Raw genomic sequence first — 16,254 nt, forward strand, 5'->3', positions numbered from 1 at the left:
TCTCTGCAAATGAATTTTCCAGTTTTTCTTGGCTCCTCCTTATATTTTCTAGTTCCTTTCTGAGGGAGATATTACTGTCTATATCTTCTCTTAATTCCTTCATTATTTTCATTATCTCCCTTTTGAACTCCACGTCTGTCAGACTGTAGAGTTCTGTTTCATTGTTGACTGCTTTAGGTGAGTTCTCCTGTTGGTTTAACTTGGAGTGGTTTCTGAGCTTCTTCATCTTGCTTGTTATTTTCTTTTTCTTGGTGGAGGTGTACTCCTCATAGCTGGGCAGGGTTTGCCCTGGCAGTGCTGTGGAGTGTTTCCTGAGGGCTGGCAGTGTTGGCCAGTCTTCTTTGAGGCAATGGGGTGTTTCCTGAGTGTGGGTGTGGCTAGCAGGGTCACGGCGAAGCAATGGAGGACTTCCCGAGGGCAGATGGGACTGGCAGGTCTGCACCTTGATGGATGCAGACTTCCCATGGCTTGGCAGAGCTTGCTCTGGCGTTTCTGGGCCACAGAGCTCTTCCAGGGGCAGGCAGTTCTGGTCAGCTGCTCCATGCATGTGCAGTGGCTCCCAAGGGTGGGAGAGGCTAGCCAGACTGCTGGGAGACAAGGAAGCACTTCCCCAGGGAAGTCGGAACTGGCAGGACCACCTAATGATGGAGGCAGACTTCTTGTGGCCAGGCAGAGCTTGCTCTGGTGTTTCTGGGCTGCAGAGCTCTTCCAAGGGGCAGGCGGTGCTGGGCAGATGCTCTGTGGGAGTGCAGCACCTCCGAGGGTGGGAGCAGCTAGCCAGGCCACTGGGAGACAAAGGGGTACTTCCCTAGGGCAGCCAGAACTGGCAGGACTGCCCCGTGATGGAGGCAGATTTCCTGCGGCTGGGCGAAGACTGCTCGAATGTTTTGCCTATGTTCTCTTCTAGGAGGTTCATGGTGTCTTGTCTTATGTTTAAGTTTTTAAGCCATTTTGAGTTTATTTTTGTGCATGGTGTGAAGGTGTGTTCCAGTTTCACTGATTTCCATGCAGCTGTCCAGTTTTCCCAGCAACACTTGCTGAAAAGACTTCCCCATTTTATATTTTTGCTTTCTTGGTCAAACATTAACTGATTATAAGTGTATGGGTTTATTTTGGGGCTCTCCATTCTGTTCCATTGGACTGTATGTCTGTTTTGGTACAGGTACCACACTATCTTGATGACTGTGGCTTTGTAATATTGCTTGAGGTCTGGGAGAGTTATGTGTCCTGCTTGGTTTTTGTTTCTCAGAATTGATTTAGTAATGCTGGGTCTTTTGTGGTTCCATATAAATTTTGGATTGTTTGTTCTAGTTCTGTGAAGAATGTCATGGGTAATTGGATAGGGATTTCACTGAATCTGTAAATTGCTTTAGGTAGTATGGACAATTTTAGGATATTAATTTTTCCAGTCCAGGAGCATGGAATATCTTTCCATTTCTTTGTATCCTCTATAATTTCCTTGATTAATGTTTTATAGTTCTCAGCATATAAATCTTTCACCTCCTTGGTCAGGTTTATTCCCAGGTATTTAATTTTTTGGGGTGTGATTTTAAAAGGTATTGTATTTTTATATTCCTTTTCTAATATTTCATTGTTAGTACACAGAAATGCAACAGATTTATTAATGTTAATCTTGTATCCTACTATTTTGATGAATTTGTTTATCAGTTCAAGCAGTTTTTGTGTGGTGTGTCATCTTTGATTTCCTTCATCAGTGTCTTATACTTTTCAGAGTACAGGTCTTTTGTCTCATTAGGTAGGTACTCTTTTTGATGTGATGGTAAATATGATTGTTTCCTAATTTTTATTTCTGATCTTTAAGTATTATTACATAGAAATACAATAGGTTTCTGTGCATTAATTTTGTATCTTGCAACTTTACCAGATCCATTCATGAGTTCTAATAGTTTTCTGGTAGTATCTTTAGGATTTTCTATGTATAGTATCCTGTCATCTGCAAACAGTGATAGTTTTACTTCTTTTCAAATTTGGATTCCTTTTAGTTATTTTTCCTAAGAGAGTACTATAAGCAACTATATGCCAATCAAACAACCTAGAGGAAATGGACAAATTACTACAAAGGTACAATGTTCCAAGTCTGAATCAGGAAGAAATAGAAAATATGAATAGATCAATCACAAGTACTGAAATTGAAACTATGATTTAAGAACTTCCAAGATACAAATGCCAGGACCCAATGACTTCACAGGCAAATTATATCACATTCAGAAAAGAGATAAGAGGGGAGGGCAAGATGGCGGAGGAGTAGGGGGACACGCTCGCCCTCTCCCACAAACACAACAAAAAAAGCACATCTACAGAATAAATGACTCGCACAGAACAGCAACCAATCGCTGGCAGAGGAACCTAAACTCCAATAACGGCAAGAAGTTTGTGACATTATTGGGCAGAACGGGAGAAAAGAGGAGAGTGAGAGAAGGTGAATCCAAGCGGGACGGGCGCTCCCGAAAGGGAACTGCGGAGGAGAAAGGGATCCCGCACCCTGGAAAGTCACCTACCGGGGGAAAGATCAAACGAACCGGAGGAATCCCCAGATGCAGAGAAGAGTGTAGCAGTAAGTCGGAGTACAGAAAAACCGATCAAGAACCCAACGGACCATCTGAACTACGGGCACAGTCACCAAAAATTGAGACGCCTGGGTGGGGGATGGGAACCGAATCCTCGGCTCCAGAGGTTAGTCCCCGGGAAAGGGCCGGGGGACGCCTGGATGGGGGCTGGGCACCAAGACCTAGCCTCCGAAGGTTAATCTCTGAGAAAGGGCCGGGGGACGCCTGGGGGGGGGCTGGGCACCGAGACCTCGGCTCCAGAGATTAGTCCCCGGCCTAGGGGGGCAGGGCAGAGCGGAAACTGCTTGGGAGGTCTAGAAACCAGTTGACGGGGCAGAGACTGCCTGGGAGACTAGAAAACAAAGCTGTCACAGAGGAAGGGAACAATACTCTAGGGACGGGGAAGTGGAAAGCTGCCTCAGAGGGAACCTGGGAGAAGAGCCTGGTCTGCGCCTGTGCTGGGGAGGGGAGAGAAGAAGGGGTGGGTCCCCATAGAATACCCCCCATGCCACAGCAAGCTTACAGGCCCGCTAGCTAGCAGAAAGCTGTGCTTCCCAGTGCATTCCCTCCCCCCACCCCCACCACCCCCTACGCTCTCACGGACCTGGGGCTGCCTGCCATCCAGGAGGGCTGGCCTCAACAATTGCCTGAAGCCTACCACCGCAGGGCTGTCCCTGCACAGGCCTGCTTGCCCTTTGGAGGGGCTACACTTCCACAGAGCAGCACCAAACACCACCAGCCCCCTAGAAAAGGCCTGGAGCCCAGAAAAGCTAGAACAAGCCTAGCCAGGCCGTGAATAGATCGGCCTAATTCTCCAACGGTTTTTCTGAGACGGGCTGCCCCGGGGAGGAGCCTCTTGGGTCTCCAAGGGCCTTGCTACCCGCCCAAGCCCCAGGGGTGCTGAGACCTAGTGGACCAGCTGCATAGGACTGCCAGCTCCAGGCAGGGCCCCCTGCAGCCCAGAAAAGCTGCAACAAGCCTGGCCGAGTCGGGAAAAGATCTCAGACGATTTTTCTGAGTCAGGCTGCCCCGGGGAGGAGCCTCTTGGGGCTCCAAGGGCCCTGCTACCCGCCCAAGCCCCAGGGGGTGCTGAGACCTAGTGGACCTGCTGCATAGGACTGCCAGCTCCAGGCAGGACCCCCTGCAGCCCAGAAAAGCTGCAACAAGCCTGGCCGAGTCGGGAAAAGATCTCAGACGGTTTTTCTGAGTCGGGCTGCCCTGGGGAGGAGCCTCTTGGGTCTCCAAGGGCCCTGCTACCCGCCCAAGCCCCAGGGGGTGCCCCACTCCCGTGAAATAACTGCTCAGCACCACCAGCCCCCTGGAAGAGCCCCTGCAGCCCAGAAAAGCTACAACAAGCTCGGCCAGACTGTGAAAAGATCCGCCTACATTCTCAGGCTGTCCTTCTGAGTTGGGCTGCCCTAGGGAAGAGCCTCTTAGGTTCTCAGTGGCCCAGATACCTGCTCCAGCCCCCAGGGGGTGATGCACCCCTGAAAAGCATCTGCCCAACACCGCCAACTCCCTGCAAGAACCCCACAGCCTAAAAACACCAGAGCAAGCTCTGCATGACCAAGTGAAATCTGCTACCATCGTGGGGTGGACCTCCCAGTCCTGTCTGCCCTCAGGAAGTCCTCCTTTGCTTCAAAGAAACACTGTTAGCCCCATCAACACTCCAGAAAAGCCACACTGCCTCAAAAAAGATTGACCAACAACGCCAGCCCTCAGGAAATATTCCACGGCAGGGACAAGGCAAACACTACCCGATCATGGAGAGTACAACTCCCTCAGGAGAAAGAAAACAACAAGCAAGATGAAGAAGCTGAGAAACCACCCCCAGTCAAACCAACAGGAGAACTCACCTAAAACAGTCAACAATGAAACAGATCTCTGCAGTCAGACAGACCTGGAGTTCAAAAGAGAAATAGTGAAAATACTGAAGGAATTAAGAGAAGATATGAACAGTAATGCAGATACCCTCAGAAAGGAACGAGAAAAGATAAGGAGGAGCCAAGAAAAACTAGAACATTCATTTGCAGAGATGCAAACTGAACTAGGGGCAGTAAAAACCAGAATGAATAATGCAGAAGAACGAATCAGTGATATGGAAGATAGAATAATGGAAATCACTCAATCCGGTCAACAGACAGAAAACCGAATCAAAAGACTGGAAAGCAATATAAGAGACCTATGGGATAATATAAAACAGGCCAATCTACGCATAATAGGAATTCCAGAAGGAGTAGAAAAAGATAAGGGAATGGAAAATATATTTGAAGAAATTATCGATGGAAACGTCCCAGATCTAAAGGATACTGGGTTCAAGATACAAGAAGCACAGAGGGCCCCAAACAAACTGAACCCAAACAGACCCACACCAAGACACATCATAATAAAAATGGCAAAAGTTAGAGATAAAGAGAGGATCCTAAAGGCAGCAAGAGAAAAACAGAATGTTACCTACAAGGGAACCCCCATAAGAATATCAGCTGATTTCTCTACAGAAACACTACAGGCCAGGAGGGAATGGCAAGAGATATTTAAAGTGCTACAAGGAAAAAATATGCAACCTAGAATACTCTATCCAGCAAGAATATCATTTCAAATAGAAGGGGAAAGAAAAATTTTTCCCAACAAACAAAAACTTAAAGAATACAGCAACACAAAACCCAGGTTAAAGGAAATATTGAAAGGGCTTCTCTAAACCAAAAAGAAAGGAAGGAAAGGGAAGAAAAAAGAAAAGAAAAAAAAAAAAAGAAGAAGAAGAAGAGGAAGAACTAGGACTGAGGAAACTGCAATCAGAGAGCAGTCACTCAAATAAGCCAGCATACAGATTTAATCATGAACATGCTTCAAACAAAATAAAATTAAAAAGAAAAAAATAAAAGAGTCATCAAAACCATAAAATGTGGGCAAGGGATGTTAGGAGGTAAATAACCCTTTTTGTTTGTATGTATGTCTCTCTTCTTAATTTTAATATACTAATGAAGTGTTTGAACTTACAGGACCATCAGGCTAAAACACACAATTATGGTAAGGGGTTAGCATACTTAAAAAACAGGGCAACCACAAGCCAAAACCAAATATTGCATTTGCAAAAAATGAAAAAAAAATACACTCAAGCAGATAATAACAGGAGACCATCCAACCAAAAAAAAAAAAAAGAAAAAGAAAGGAAGACTGGAGAACCATAAAATCAACTGGAACACGAGGTTCAAATGGCAATAAATAATCATCTATCAATTATCACCTTAAATGTCAATGGACTCAATGCCCCAATCAAAAGACACAGGGTGGCTGAGTGGATAAAAAGGCAAAAACCTTCAATATGCTGCCTACAAGAAACTCACCTTAGGACAAAAGATACATATAGATTGAAAGTGAAAGGGTGGGGAAAAATATTTCACGCCAATAGACATGACAGAAAAGCAGGAGTCGCAACGCTCATATCAGACAAAATAGACTTTAAAACAAAAGACATAAAGAAAGACAAAGAAGGACACTATTTAATGATTAAGGGATCCATCCAAAGAGAGGATGTTACTATCATCAACATATATGCCCCAAATATAGGAGCACCCAGATACATACAACAAATATTAACAGACATAAAGGGAGATATTGATGAGAACACAATCATAGTAGGAGACCTAAATACCCCCCTCACATCAATGGACAGATCCTCTAGACAGAAAACCAATAAAGCAACAGAGATCCTAAAGGAAACAATAGAAAAGTTAGACTTCATTGATATCTTCAGGACACTACATCCAAAAAAAGCAGAATACACATTCTTCTCAAATGCTCATGGAACATTCTCAAGAATCGACCACATATTGGGACATAACGTGAATCTCAATAAATTTAGGAGCATAGAAATTATCTCAAGTATCTTCTCTGACCACAATGCCATGAAATTAGAAATCAACCATGGGAAAAGCGAAGAGAAAAAACCTACTCCATGGAGACTAAACAACATGCTACTAAAAAACCAATGGGTCAATGAGGAAATCAAGAAGGAAATTAAAAACTACCTTGAAACAAATGATAATGAAGACACAACCTCTCAAAATCTATGGGATGCTGCAAAAGCAGTGCTCAGAGGGACATTTATAGCAATACAGGCCTTTCTCAAAAAAGAAGAAAGATCCCAAATTGACAACTTAACCCTCCACCTAAACAAATTAGAAAAAGAAGAAAAAAAAGTCCTAAAGTCAGCAGAAGGAAGGAAATTATAAAGATCAAAGAAGAAATCAATAAAATAGAGATTCAAAAAACAATAGAGAAAATTAATAAAACCAAGAGCTGGTCCTTTGAAAAGGTGAACAAAATTGATAAACCCCTGGCCAGACTCACTAAAAAGAGGAGAGAAAGAACCCAAATAACCAAAATTATAAATGAAAAAGGAGAAATCACAACGGATACAGCAGAAATACAAAAAAACCATAAGAGAATACTATGAACAACTGTATGGCAACAAGTTTGACAATCTGAAAGAAATGGACAATTTTCTAGAATCTTACAGCCTGCCAAAACTGAATCAAGAAGAAACAGACCAACTGAACAGACGATCACTAGAAATGAAATTGAAGAGGTCATAAAATCACTCCCTACAAATAAAAGTCCAGGACCAGATGGCTTCACAGGTGAATTCTATCAAACATATAAAGAGGAATTGGTGCCCATCCTCCTTAAACTCTTTCAAAAGGTTGAAGAAGAAGGAATACTCCCGAAGACATTCTATGAGGCCACCATCACCCTCATTCCAAAACCAGGCAGAGATACCACCAAAAAAGAAAACTATCGCCCAATATCTTTGATGAATATAGATGCAAAAATTCTCAACAAAATCTTAGCCAACCGAATCCAACAACATACCAAAAAAATTATACACCATGACCAGGTTGGGTTCATCCCAGGTTCACAAGGATGGTTCAACATACGCAAATCAATCAGCATCATACACCACATTAACAAAAAAAAAGTCAAAAATCATATGATCATCTCAATAGACGCAGAAAAAGCATTTGACAAAGTTCAACATCCATTCATGATCAAGACCCTCGCCAAAGTGGGTATAGAGGGAACATTCCTGAATATAATCAAAGCCATTTATGATAAACCCACAGCAAATATAATCCTCAATGGGGAAAAACTGAAAGCCTTCTCACTCAAATCTGGAACAAGACAGGGATGCCCACTCTCACCACTGCTCTTCAACATAGTTTTGGAAGTCCTGGCCACAGCAATCAGACAAACAAAAGAAATAAAAGGCATCCATATAGGAAGAGAAGAGATCAAACTGTCACTGTATGCAGATGACATGATTCTATACCTAGAAAACCCTAAGGACTCAACCCCAAAACTCCTTGAACTGATTAATAAATTCAGCAAAGTGGCAGGATATAAGATTAACATTCAGAAGTCAGTTGCATTTCTGTATACCAGCAATGAAACATTAGAAAAGGAATACAAAAATACGATACCTTTTAAAATTGTACCTCACAAAATCAAATACCTTGGAATACACCTGACCAAAGACGTAAAGGACCTATATGCCGAGAACTATAAAACCTTAATCAAAGAAATCAAAGAAGATGTAAAGAAATGGAAAGATATTCCATGTTCCTGGATTGGAAAAATCAATATTGTGAAAATGGCCATCCTACCCAAAGCAATCTACAGATTCAATGCAATCCCTATCAAATTACCCATGACATTTTTCACAGAACTAGAACAAATAATCCAAACATTTATATGGAACAACAAAAGACCCAGAATTGCCAAAGCAATCCTGAGAAACAAAAACCAAGCAGGAGGCATCACTCTCCCAGACTTCAAGAAATACTACAAAGCCACAGTCATCAAAACAGTGTGGTACTGGTATCAAAACAGACAGACAGACCAATGGAACAGAAGAGAGAATCCGGAAATAAACCCTGACACCTATGGTCAATTAATCTTTGACAAGGGAGGCAAGAACATCAAATGGGAAAAGGAAAGTCTATTCAGCAAGCATTGCTGGGAAACCTGGACAGCTGCATGCAAAGCAATGAAACGAGAACACACCCTCACACCATGCACAAAAATAAACTCAAATGGCTGAAAGACTTAAATATACGACAGGACACCATCAAACTCCTAGAAGAAAACATAGGCAAAACACTCTCTGACATCAACATCGTGAATATTTTCTCAGGTCAGTCTCCCAAAGCAATAGAAATTAGAGCAAAAATAAACCCATGGGACCTCATCAAACTGAAAAGCTTTTGCACAGCAAAGGAAACCCAAAAGAAAACAAAAAGACAACTTACAGAATGGGAGAAAATAGTTTCAAATGATGTAACCGACAAGGGTTAATCTCTAGAATATACAAGCAACTTATACAACTCAACAGCAAAAAAGCCAATCAATCAATGGAAAAATGGGCAAAAGACATGAATAGACATTTCTCCAAAGAAGATATACAGATGGCCAACAAACACATGAAAAAATGCTCAACATCGCTGATTATAAGAGAAATGCAAATCAAAACTACCATGAAGATACCACCTCACACCAGTCAGAATGGCCATCATTAATAAATCCACAAATAACAAGTGCTGGAGGGGCTGTGGAGAAAAGGGAACCCTCCTGCACTGCTGGTGGGAATGTAAACTGGTACAGCCACTATGGAGAACAGTTTGGAGATACCTTAGAAATCTATACATAGAACTTCCATATGACCCTGCAATCCCACTCTTGGGCAACTATCCGGACAAAGCTCTACTTAAAAGAGACACTTGCACCCGCATGTTCATTGCAGCCCTATTCACAATAGCCAGGACATGGAAACAATCCAAATGTCCATCGACAGATGATTGGATTTGGAAGAAGTGGTATATATACACAATGGAATACTACTCAGCCATAAAAAAGAATGACATAATGCCATTTGCAGCAACATGGATGGAACTAGAGAATCTCATACTGACTGAAATGAGCCAGAAAGACAAAGACAAATACCATATGATATCACTTATAACTGGAATCTAATATCCAGCACAAATGAACATCTCCTCAGAAAAGAAAATCATGGACTTGGAGAAGAGACTTGTGGCTGCCTGATGGGAGGGGGAGGGAGTGGGAGGGATCGGGAGCTTGGGCTTATCAGACACAACCTAGAATAGATTTACAAGGAGATCCTGCTGAATAGCATTGAGAACTTTGTCTAGATACTCATGTTGCAACAGAAGAAAGAGTGGGGGAAAAACTGTAATTGCAATGTATACATGTAAGGATAACCTGACCCCCTTGCTGTACAGTGGGAAAATAAAAAAAAAAAAAAAGAAAAGAGATAATATCTATTCTACTGAAATTCTTCCAAAAAACTGCAGAGGAAGCAACACTCCCACACTCATTCTATGAGGCCATCATCATTTTCATACCAAAACCAGACAATGGTACCACAAAAAAAGAAAATTATATGCCAAAATCACTGATGAACATTGATGCAAAAATCTTCACCAAAATATTAGCAAATCGAATCCAACAGTATGTTAGAAGAATCATACACCATGATCACAAGGGATTTAACCCAGGGATGCAAGGATTCTTTAATATCCACAAATCAATCAGTGTGATACACCACATCAACAAACTGAAGATTACAAACCAATGATCATCTAAATAAGTGCAGAAAAACTTTTGACAAAATTCAACATCTGCTTCTGATAAAAACTCTCCAGAGAATGGGCACAGAGGGAATCTACCTCAACATAATAAAGACCAAATATGACAAACCCACAGCTAACATCATTCTCAACAGTGAAAAGCTGAAAGCATTTTCACTAAGATCAGGAACAAAACAAGAGTGTCCACTCTCACTTCTGTTATTCAACATAGTTTTCAAAGTCCTAGCCCTGACAATCTGAGCATGCTATTTATTTTTTTTTATTTATTTTTTTTATTTTTTTTTATTTTCCCACTGTACAGCAAGGGGGTCAGGTTATCCTTACATGTATACATTGCAGTTACAGTTTTTTCCCCCACCCTTTCTTCTGTTGCGACATGAGTATCTAGACATAGTTCTCAATGCTATTCAGCAGGATCTCCTTATAAATCTATTCTAGGTTGTGTCTGATAAGCCCAAGCTCCCGATCCCTCCCACTCCCTCCCCCTCCCATCAGGCAACCACAAGTCTCTTCTCCAAGTCCATGATTTTCTTTTCTGAGGAGATGTTCATTTGTGCTGGATATTAGATTCCAGTTATAAGTGATATCATATGGTATTTGTCTTTGTCTTTCTGGCTCATTTCAGTCAGTATGAGATTCTCTAGTTCCATCCATGTTGCTGCAAATGGCATTATGTCATTCTTTTTTATGGCTGAGTATATATACCACTTCTTCCAAATCCAATCATCTGTCGATGGACATTTGGATTGTTTCCATGTCCTGGCTATTGTGAATAGTGCTGCAATGAACATGCGGGTGCAAGTGTCTCTTTTAAGTAGAGCTTTGTCCGGATAGTTGCCCAAGAGTGGGATTGCAGGGTCATATGGAAGTTCTATGTATAGATTTCTAAGGTATCTCCAAACTGTTCTCCATAGTGGCTGTACCAGTTTACATTCCCACCAGCAGTGCAGGAGGGTTCCCTTTTCTCCACAGCCCCTCCAGCACTTGTTATTTGTGGATTTATTAATGATGGCCATTCTGACTGGTGTGAGGTGGTATCTCATGGTAGTTTTGATTTGCATTTCTCTTATAATCAGCGATGTTGAGCATTTTTTCATGTGTTTGTTGGCCATCTGTATATCTTTGGAGAAATGTCTATTCATGTCTTTTGCCCATTTTTCCATTGATTGATTGGCTTTTTTGCTGTTGAGTTGTATAAGTTGCTTGTATATTCTAGAGATTAACCCTTGTCGTTACATCATTTGAAACTATTTTCTCCCATTCTGTAAGTTGTCTTTTTGTTTTCTTTTGGGTTTCCTTTGCTGTGCAAAAGCTTTTCAGTTTGATGAGGTCCCATGGGTTTATTTTTGCTCTAATTTCTATTGCTTTGGGAGACTGACCTGAGAAAATATTCACGATGTTGATGTCAGAGAGTGTTTTGCCTATGTTTTCTTCTAGGAGTTTGATGGTGTCCTGTCGTATATTTAAGTCTTTCAGCCATTTTGAGTTTATTTTTGTGCATGGTGTGAGGGTGTGTTCTCGTTTCATTGCTTTGCATGCAGCTGTCCAGGTTTCCCAGCAATGCTTGCTGAATAGACTTTCCTTTTCCCATTTGATGTTCTTGCCTCCCTTGTCAAAGATTAATTGACCATAGGTGTCAGGGTTTATTTCCGGATTCTCTCTTCTGTTCCATTGGTCTGTCTGTCTGTTTTGATACCAGTACCACACTGTTTTGATGACTGTGGCTTTGTAGTATTTCTTGAAGTCTGGGAGAGTGATGCCTCCTGCTTGGTTTTTGTTTCTCAGGATTGCTTTGGCAATTCTGGGTCTTTTGTTGTTCCATATAAATGTTTGGATTATTTGTTCTAGTTCTGTGAAAAATGTCATGGGTAATTTGATAGGGATTGCATTGAATCTGTAGATTGCTTTGGGTAGGATGGCCATTTTCACAATATTGATTTTTCCAATCCAGGAACATGGAATATCTTTCCATTTCTTTACATCTTCTTTGATTTCTTTGATTGAGCATGCTATTTAAACACCTGCATCCTTTTCCTTCCCATCTTGGAGCACCCAGTTCCATGGTGTACCCAAATCCTGGCTTTAGGTTGCCTTATACCTAAGTAGTTGAACCTACCATCTCTAACACTTTCATAGCAATTCACTCCACTCCCCTGGGCTTTCTTCTCGGCAGCATAGGATAAGATAAACTTACAACTGCATCAACAGCAAATGTAAATTAAATTTTATTTTGCAACATTTTTGGGAACAAGATTGATAGATATACTTAAAGGGACTGGAAGATATTTAGCTAAAGTTGGGAGTAAAAATTTAGTGTCTTCACAAACATTGCAGGTCTTATAATTATTTTATGTCACCGTCATAATTATGAAGCTTTTATGGCATTTTCTATGTGCAAGGTCTATTCTCAGCACTTTATATGTATTAATGTATAGATACCTCATTATAATCAAATATGTAGAGATATTATATTCCACTTTACCAATGGAGGAAAATGAGACATTTAGTGGTTACATGACTTGTTTAAGATTGTATAGCCAGTAAGTGATAGAATTGGGATGGAAACCTAGGACACTAACTGAGTACTCTCCTTTATGGCAAACAACTATGGTTTCATGAAAGAACTCCTGGAATTTGCTTCAAGAAAATACAATTTAAGTAATCTACTTAAGAGCATTTTGCCTATTCTGAACAACTATTTGCAGAGAAGAACTACAACTGTTAACGAATAGCAAGTGACATCACAGTTGTTAATTTTGGCTGAAAATGAACATCAGCCAAAATGTAAATATGGACTGATAAGGAATTGCAAGATTCTAAAATAATTTGAAGTCTGGTAGTTACAGTTTTTTACCTGATTTAAGTCACTAGAAAAATGTCATATTAATCAGATAATTGCTATAATAATTTAAATTTAACCCAAATCTTTCTAGAAGACTAAATCGTACCATCTTCCCATTGATGCTTCTTTAATGTCACCGTCTCATATTAATAATATGTTCAAGCTACTCTTTCACCCCCATTGAAGGCCAAATGTAAGTCTGATTTGTACTTGTCACACTTACACATTAGGAAGGTTCTTTAAACCACACCCTAGATAGTGGAAAAATGTGTATGTAGTATTCACAAAATTTGAAATGTTATTAAGAATAATGTAAAATCATTTGTTATACTACTTCTTATGAATGTTTTTCTGGTTAGAGACCCACCTACGTCCCAAAGCTCTACCTGTTCTCTCACAGATGAAATATAAAGCAAACTTATAAATTCTGAAGAAAGAGAATATTGACCTCTTAAGATTATAGTCAATAATAATTCCATGGTTTGCTTTTTAAAGAAGTTAATTGTAAAGCTTATAATTTTTTTAGCTACTTACAAAATTGGCTGTTTCAGATTCTTTACTAAATTATTTCTTAGCTTTACCCCCAAACTGTAGCACAATTACAAGACAGGATAACAGACAGATGGTAAATAGTGTAAGCTTCTTATGCAAATGTTTTATTATTGGCTCTGAAACACATACGGAAGTAGCTAGAAGTCAGAGGATCTAGGATAAATATAAAGACAAAAGGAAAAGTGGAATCCTTTCTGATAGAAACCTAATTTTCCCTATTATTTTTGGGTCCACATTTGCATTTCTGATTGTCCAACTCTATGTGGAGATATGCAGAGAGCACTGCTTCTTATTTCACTCTATGTGCACACCCCCAGTTTCTTCGGGTAACTGTGGTAACAGGTCATAGGTAGATTCACGAAGTACAGGTCCCTGTAGTGACCACAAAAGCCTCTTTTGTCACATGATGAATAACATATTAGAGTGATGAGGTTTAGTAACTGGGAGGATGGCTCTCAGGGCCAGCATGGGGGTTGGACTAGGGCACTGTCATGAATGAACCCACACATTCGCGATGTGCATCACACCTCAGTGACATTCATTTCCAAGCTATTAGGTTACCAAGGAAGGAGCCTTACCCGGGCCTTCTGCTCCATTTCTAGCATTAATCTTTCATGTTGCTCAGCTATGGCCAGAGTCGCAGAATGGACCTTCTGATAGATCATTTCTCCTTCCCTTGTTTGAAAAGTGAATAGTCCTTCTCCTGTGTCACACATTCTGTGAGAACAGAGATAGGAAAGAGATGGGTCTTCAGGTGTTCAAGTGCGTAACAGTTTTCCACATAAAAAATGCTCTCGCCCTGTAATCCCCTCTGCCTTGACTTTCTTGGGAGTGAGTAAAGCGGATTCATCCTCAGCCAAACCAACCAGAAAGTTTTTAATTGGGGCACGAGAATGAAACTGAGGGTAAAAATCTATGAACATTTGGATTTTTAAAGATAGTGTTCACAACAGGATAAAGGAATAGACAAAAGTGACTTCAGTTATTACAGTGCATGTCTTACTAATATTGAAAAATAAAAGCAAATAGTTGTTTTAGGAATCTTTACATTGATCTCCCAGCACCATCTCCTACTACTTAGCTCTTGAAATGTTAAGAACTTAAGAAAAACTTTGCGGAGTCCTGCCCTGGCATGATGAAAACAAATCCGACTAGGAACCATGAGGTTGTGGCTTCGATCCCTGGTCTCGATCAGTGGCTTAGGGATCTGACATTGCCATGAGCTGTGGTGTAGGTTGCAGACATGGCTTGGATCTGGCATTGCTGTGGCCGTGGTGTAGGCTGGCTGCTATAGCTCCAATTGGAGCCCTAGCCTGGGAACCTCCATATGCCGTGGGTGTGGCCCTAAAAAGCCAAAAAAAAAAAAAAAAAGAGAAGAAAGAAAGAAAAGAAAAACTTTGCAATTTTATACTCATTTCAAGAGAGGATTTTTTTTTTTTTTTTTTTTTTTTTTTTTTTTTTTTTAGCTTAAGGATTTGCATATATAGGCTGAAACTTTTAGTTAAACTGAGGAATCCTTAGGTAAGGAATCTTATACCCTAGGAAACATCATGGCAGAGAGGAGACTCTGTTTGGATATGATAATGTTTGGTTTGAACTTTGACTTTGCCACTTAACAGCGTATGACCTTGAGCAAGTTGACTAACTTGCCTTTACTTCCTTTCCACATTTCTAACAGGAAAAATAACAGTACCTATCTTATAAGATCCTTATGACAGCTAAGAGACTTCATACACTTGACATTTATAATATTACTTAGTACATATTAAGTGATCAAAATATTAGTTATTGTTATTTTTATCATAAAGTATGGAACTAATCTGAATATCCACTATAGAGAAATGGTTGGCTTAAATATAGTATTTTTATCTAATGGACTATTATATAGTTATTACTATGTCATTTCTGAGTGCATATAACATTAAAATTCTTATAATGTAAATTCAAGAGAAGAAATCGGAATACAAATATCTTTTCAATTATTTAACTATAATTAGCTTTTAAAACATATTTTTAAACTTGGAATGAAACCACTGATAATTTCTTAGGCAACAAGATTATGGGTAGGTTTTATTGGCAAAGACCAATTCCAAAGTTAAAAATTTAAATTAACACTTTAAGGCAGCTTTTAAAAATAACTGGAGACCTTCAAAAACACCCACCAAATATCAATATGATATTCCTACTCAGATATTGGACATTAACTGGACTGCTACTGCTGTGTTATCCTTTTTAGGTTATAACATCAAAAGATTTGCACAAAATGCTCATGAAGGCAACCTTTGTCTTCTAGCACCAAAAAAGATTTTAGATTCTTCTCTATGATTCTCCAAGGAGTTTCAGTAGAAAAGAGATGTCTCAAGAGGTTTCAGAAATTACAGAGGCTGCCACTGCCATCCCCCAGGGCCCCACACTTAGCTTCTGTGAAAGAGATCTTAATAAAATTCACACAGCGTGAAATGGAAAGTCCGGGGGAAAAGTGAAGAGTTTTCACAAAGTGAAGCAAATGAGCTTTCTTTGTTGATTCAGAGGAGTGAAGAAATCCAACAGCAGGAGCAGGCAAACAACTGATAAGCAGTGAGCCCATCTTGTTTGAACTTGAGTTTTTTCATTGTCATCAGAAAAA

General features: G+C 40.3%; 1 protein-coding gene across 5 annotated transcripts in view; it reads right to left on the bottom strand.

Moving 5' to 3' along the window:
- DOK6 (docking protein 6) overlaps positions 1-16,254 on the bottom strand; it is a 402,546-nt gene that overhangs the window by 117,643 nt on the left and 268,649 nt on the right. For 4 of the 5 annotated variants that reach the window (XM_021099328.1, XM_021099323.1, XM_021099326.1 and 1 more), the window contains one exon: positions 14,207-14,345. In XM_021099328.1, the coding sequence (XP_020954987.1) occupies positions 14,207-14,345 (139 nt within the window). Of the gene's footprint in view, positions 1-12,151; positions 14,001-14,206; positions 14,346-16,254 lie in introns of those variants that run through there. The other variant, XM_013993284.2, reaches the window with a different exon arrangement.

The sequence above is a fragment of the Sus scrofa genome, chromosome 1, assembly GCF_000003025.6.
Source record: "Sus scrofa isolate TJ Tabasco breed Duroc chromosome 1, Sscrofa11.1, whole genome shotgun sequence".
NCBI classification, from domain to species: Eukaryota; Metazoa; Chordata; class Mammalia; order Artiodactyla; family Suidae; genus Sus; species Sus scrofa.